Source organism: Ictidomys tridecemlineatus, chromosome 10 (assembly GCF_052094955.1).
Source record: "Ictidomys tridecemlineatus isolate mIctTri1 chromosome 10, mIctTri1.hap1, whole genome shotgun sequence".
Taxonomy (NCBI): Eukaryota; Metazoa; Chordata; class Mammalia; order Rodentia; family Sciuridae; genus Ictidomys; species Ictidomys tridecemlineatus.
The window spans coordinates 47,676,127-47,682,096 of record NC_135486.1 but is presented as its reverse complement, the minus strand read 5'-3'; the positions used below and the strand labels follow the sequence as shown (position 1 = coordinate 47,682,096).

General features: G+C 38.4%; 1 protein-coding gene across 1 annotated transcript; it reads left to right on the top strand.

The window, feature by feature from the left end:
- Positions 1–2,850: 2,850 nt before the first annotated feature.
- Positions 2,851–3,489, top strand: LOC101974127 (DNA-directed RNA polymerase II subunit RPB4). Its single transcript, XM_040278274.2, has one exon. It carries the CDS (start codon positions 2,851–2,853, stop codon positions 3,277–3,279), a length of 429 nt encoding a protein of 142 aa, XP_040134208.1. The 3' UTR covers positions 3,280–3,489.
- Positions 3,490–5,970: the final 2,481 nt, after the last annotated feature.

The following is a 5,970-nucleotide window of genomic DNA, read 5'->3' as shown; positions in this document are numbered from 1 at the left end:
ATGATTTTTAAACACCTAGGTTAGTGAACTTAGGGGGGAAATGCAGTGAGGAAACAAAAGAGATGGGTCTCACATGCAGTCTGTGAATTCACTTTCTTCTCACTAGGAGGAGTCTCTATCCCTCAATAGATAAAAATCTGCCCATGCTAGCCCTGGTCACCTGCTCTGGGGGCAGCATCCTGAGCTTGTGAATTGCTCCAGATGTATCCTCAGCTTGATTTCTCTAGTTTCTTCTCTTCAGAGGTCAGCGCATGCTGATTTCAGATTTACACACAAATTAGAATTCTCAGACTCTTGGCAGCTTTACCCTTTCTAGGCAATGGATGTGGAATGTCCCCCAAAGGCTCATATTTTACAAGCTTGGTCACCAGGATAGTGGGACCTTTAAGAGGTAGGGCCTAAGGGAAAGTCATTAAGTTCACTGGGGGTGTGATCTCAAAGAAGATCTGTGGTCTCTTTCCTCTTTCTCTAGGTTTTTTGGTTGATGAGTTAAGATGATTGCTCTACCATGCATTCCTACCATGATGTGTTACTTTGCCAAAGGCCCAAAACAATGGAACTACTTGATGATGGATTGGAATCTCCGAAAATATGAGCCAAAATAAACCTTTTCTCTTTACATATTAATAGCCTTAGGTATTTCTGTGTAATGATGGACAACTGAGTCATACTGTTATGGTTTAGATGTGGTTTCCCCTAAACTTCATGTGTGAGGCAATGCAAGAAGGTTTGTAGGAGAAATGGTTAAATTATATAGCCTTAATCTAATCAGTGAAGTTAAACATTATGAGGTCAAACATTAGGAACATTATGATGTCAAACATTATGAAGTCAAACAACAATAAGTGCTGGCGAGGATGCGGGGGAAAAAGGTACACTCATATATTGCTGGTGGGACTGCAAATTGGTGCAGCCAATTTGGAAAGAAATATGGAGATTCCTTGGAAAGCTGGGAATGGAACCACTATTTGACCCAGCTATTCCCCTTCTCGGACTATACCCAAAAGACCTAAAAAGAGCATACTTTAGGGACACAGCCACATCAATGTTTATAGCAGCACAATTCACAATAGCTAGAATGTGGAACCAACCTAGATGCCCTTCAATAGATGAATGGATAAAAAAAATGTAGCATTTATACACAATAGAATATTACTCAGCACTAAAAAATAACAAGATCATGGCATTTGCGGGCAAATGGATGGCATTAGAGCAGATTATGCTAAGTGAAGTTAGCCAATCCCTAAAAAACAAATGCCGAATGTCTTCTCTGATATAAGGGCGTGACTCAAAATGGGATAGGGAGGAAGAGCATGAAAAGACAACTACCACTAAATAGGGAAGAGAGGTGGGAGGGAAAAAGAGGGAGAAAGGGAGTTGCATGGAAGATGGAAGGAGAACCTCATTGTTATAGAGAATACATATATGATGTTGTGATGAGAAAAAGAAAACAAAAGTGTGTCACATTAAATTGGATAGAGAGAAAGGATGGAAGAGGAGGGGAGGAGTAGGGAGGATAGAAGGGCAGCAGAATAGAATAGACAATATGATTGATGTATGTACATTCCATGTATGTATTACATGTCAAAATACATTCTGCTGTCATGTATGACTAAAAAAATAAATAAATAAATCATATGGAAAAAAAAAAGAAGGTTCGTAGGAGAAATGGTTAAATTATATAGCCGTAATCTAATCCTTGAATTAATCCCTGGTGGGATTAACTGGGTGGTAACTGGAGGCTGGTGGGCTGTGGCTGGAAGATGTGATTGATTGGGGGTGTGGCTATGGGGTATATATATTTTGTAAATGGAGAGCGGAGTCATTCTCTCTCTGCTTTCTGTTTGTAGTTGTGAGCTGCTTCCTTTTGCCACACTCTTCCACCAGGACATCCTGCCTCACCTGGAGCCCTGAGGAATGGGACTGGCCTTCTATGGACTGAGACCTCTGAAACTGTGAGCCCTCAGGTAAATTTTTCTTCTACAATTGTGCCGGCGGGGGTCTTTTAGTCATAGTGGTGAAAAAGCTGACTAAAACCCATGCAGACAGCATTGAAACCTGGTGTGTCTAGAATTCAACTTGAATTACAGCTTAAGGAGGAACCTGTCTGACACACTCTTCCCACCACGATTTAACCAAGAACAGGCTTTGGCCTGGCTAACTAGCAATTTAGGAAAAGGGAGAGAACTGCTAAATATCTGACCCAAGTATTACGATAGGATTGTTCACTGGGGAGTACTATGTGAATGTGTACATAGTAGTTGAAGCTCATCTCTGGCTCTCATTTTGGTAATTTACTTGTATTATAAGCTACTAACGAAATTTTTTTTTCTGATATACTTTTTCCAAAATGCTTGAACAACTGCTGCTTCTGTGACCACACATAAATTTGAAAAAAAATGAATCCAGGCTGATTTCCAAATGCCTTCCAATTTACATTATCAAAAGGAATGTAGGCTAATATCTTTTTGCCTGCAGTGAGTGTTAGGATCCTTTTTAATTTTGCCAGTATATAGGTATAAAGTGATAGTAAGTCACTACTTTAATATGAAGTTTGGTGGCCTACAGAATTTTAATATATTCCTATATGTTTGCTAGCCATTTGCATATGATTTTTAATGTTTTTTTAATGCAATTTTCTGACAGTTTAAAAAAGCTATTGGGGAGCTGGAATTGTGGTGAAGGAAGAAAGAAAGGAAGGAAGGAAGGAAAGAAGGAAGACTTGTGTCCATCAACAACTAAGAATATTTTTTAAAAGAAGCTACTTAGCCGTCTTACCCCTTCCGGGCGGCAGCCGGCGGCTCCACACTTCCGCTTCCGGTGGCGTTTGTGGTAGTTCACCCTGCGGCTATGGCTTCCGGGGGCCGGGATCCGTGGTCCGGTGACGTTGAAGAGGATGCCTCACAGCTTATCTTTCCCAAAGAGTTTGAAACAGCGGAGACTCTTCTAAATTCAGAAGTTCATATGCTTCTGGAGCATCGAAAGCAACAAAGTGAGAGTGCAGAGGATGAGCAGGAATTCTCAGAAGTCTACATGAAAACTTTAAAGTACACTTCCCGTTTCGGTCACTTCAAAAACAAAGAGACCATTACAAGTGTCCGCAGCTTGCTGCACCAGAAAAAGCTACACAAGTTTGAGTTGGCCTCTTTGGCCAACCTTTGCCCAGAGACTGCGGAGGAGTCCAAGACTCTGATTCCAAGCCTGGGGGCGCGATTTGAAGATGAGGAACTGCAGCAGATTCTTGATTCTATCCAGACAAAGCTCAGTTTTCAGTATTAATCTCCAAACTTCACTCAGCTCCTTGGGGGACTCATGTCCCCCAGCACAGCACCACCCTTTCAGGGGCTGGGCCTGCCTTGCAGAAGCTATTGCAAAAGACATTTGGAATTCTTGAAGAGGACAGTCCTTCTTGGTATGGGTTTAGCTTGCTGCTTCAAATGTGACTCTTGGACCATAATGACCGTATAATCTCAGAGCCAACTTGCAGTGACTGCCTAAACGTGAGGCTGGGAAGGGTGAGGTGGGATGATATAAGCCATGCTGTTGACTATCTCATACTGTGGTTTTCAGACCCCACATTTATTTTGTATTCATAACATTTCATATTTTAAATTAAAAAAAAATAATAAAATAAAAGAAGCTACTTGGATTTTATTCTTTTTGAACATTACCTGTATTACCTGATAAACATTTTACAAAAGTAGACATTTTTTGACAGGAATACTTTCCCACCCACAATTTAACTTATAGTTAAAATTTTAATTTAAATTTAAAGCATATGACTTCTATACATGTTGGGCTTTCTAATTTTAACCAAAAAGATTCTCTTGCTTCTGCATTTATCAGGAATTTACCGAATTCTCAACTACGCACACCCACTTCTGAGAATCCATCCCATTAAAATAAAAACAACAGGGCATAATGATATTTGCCAAGGAACATTAGTGTGTTTTACCATGTAAAAAAAATAACAGAAATAAATGTCCATTAATAGGTGAATGATTGAATCAAGCATGGTAGATAAATACTCCTAAAAGAAGAAAGAGGGTGTATACCGTTTGTTTTGGAAATATTTCTCATGAAATATTTTTGAATGAGAACTGTATGTTGTAGAAGATTATGTATAAAATGAGATTTGCTAAACACCACCAACAAAAAATATGTGTGAGTAACAATAATGCATACTGTTCACTTCTCTAGCTATGTGAACACAGAAAAATATGGAAGGTCATATACTAATTGGGGGGGAAGCACTAACAGGGGGTAAGGAAAGAGGAGGATGGAAAGGAGAGAATTATAAAAAAATTAGGTAAGACTTTTAAAGGCAAAGTATAAAAATAATACCTACCTACCTCAAAAAAAGTCAAGCTACATTTTCAATCTGTTTTCTTGAAAGTCTATTATCACTGTAAAATTCGTCTTTCATTTATCTATGTATCATGTCACCAAGGAGACAATACTAGATTATATATTCAATAATAAGAGTTGGGGTTGTGGCTTAGTGATAGAGCTCTTGACTGGCACATGGGAGGCACTGGGTTCGATCCTCAGCACCACGTAAAAATTAATTAATTAATTAAATGTACTGTGTTTATCTACAACTAAAAAAAAAATTAAAAAAGAGTATAGTGGAGAAGGAAGAACCTAGTCTTAGCTTAGTTTCCATCCATAGTCATTTGCATCTTGAAATCCAAGATGGTTCCAATGAGCCACAGGTCATTTTCAGCTTGAATGGCTCCTTATTTATGATCTCAGGTGTACCTGATGAATCCATGCTGGAGTGGGCTGGAGGTGTACTTGCAAAGCAAAATGCTAAGCCATCAGATTCCTGGCCTCTACTTATTAGATGCCAGTAACAATCCACCCAGTGGTGAGAATAAAAAATGTCCCCAGACATCATCAAATGTCCAATAAGAGAACAAATTACCCCCAGTTTTTTAACCACTAATCTAATCTGCATGATTATTATATCCTTTTCCTAAAATTTGTTTTTTTTAGTAATTACAAAGGACACTCATCAATAATTCCATTGACAATCAACCTCTGAATTATTTCAGTGACCTTTATTTTGATTAAGTATGTGTCACCTTATCATTAGTGTGAGAGGGAGTTATGAGCTTGTTGTTTTCCTCTCTGAATTGCACAAACAAGTTATAATGACTCATTCATTGTAGGCTCAAGGAACCTCAGCATTCAGGTGCTTGGAGAATGTTCATAATAAATCATAATTATCTGCATTGTTTTGAGCTACTATTATACAGCTAAGGAACAATGACTCAGATTTTTTTTTTAAACGAGGGAAGTTCCTTTCTATTCACTTGCTTTATTCCAAAGTAATCACACATACACAGGAACTGCTTTATTGTTTATTGCATTTTTTTTCATCTTAGCAGTTAGAGTAAGTTAGGAACATAAAACTCTTAGTACTTGATGGTTTTGCTTAAAGATAATCATTCTGAGTTTGGGTAGTGCAGAGAATTCGGAAATTCTGAATAGCCCAATTGTTATAGCTTCAAAAAAATTCCCCCAACATGAGGTACATGGATTAATCCCAACGAGAATATTATTGTATTTGCCTAGTTATGAATTTCAAGTAGTTTTCTCAGATAAGCAAGAAGCAGTGAGGGTTATGGAACTTTGTGCCACACTGACAGAAATGATTGTATTTTTGTGTGTATGAGTGTATGTGGGTGTGGGTGAGTATAATTAGGACTTGATTTCATTACAACCTGCTTATGTGGTTGAATGGAAGCCTCCAACCTCACCACTTCCAGTAAGTTGGTATCTAATGAATGATTACTTTAAAATAACTTAATTTTGTATACAAAAGAAGTTAATTGATATGTAAAGTTAAATGGCTTAAGATGGTGCACTTGGGCTGGGGCTGTAGCTCAGTGGTACAGTGCTTGCCTAGCACAGGTGAGACCATGGGTTTGATCCTCAGCACCACACAAAAAGTAAATAAATAAA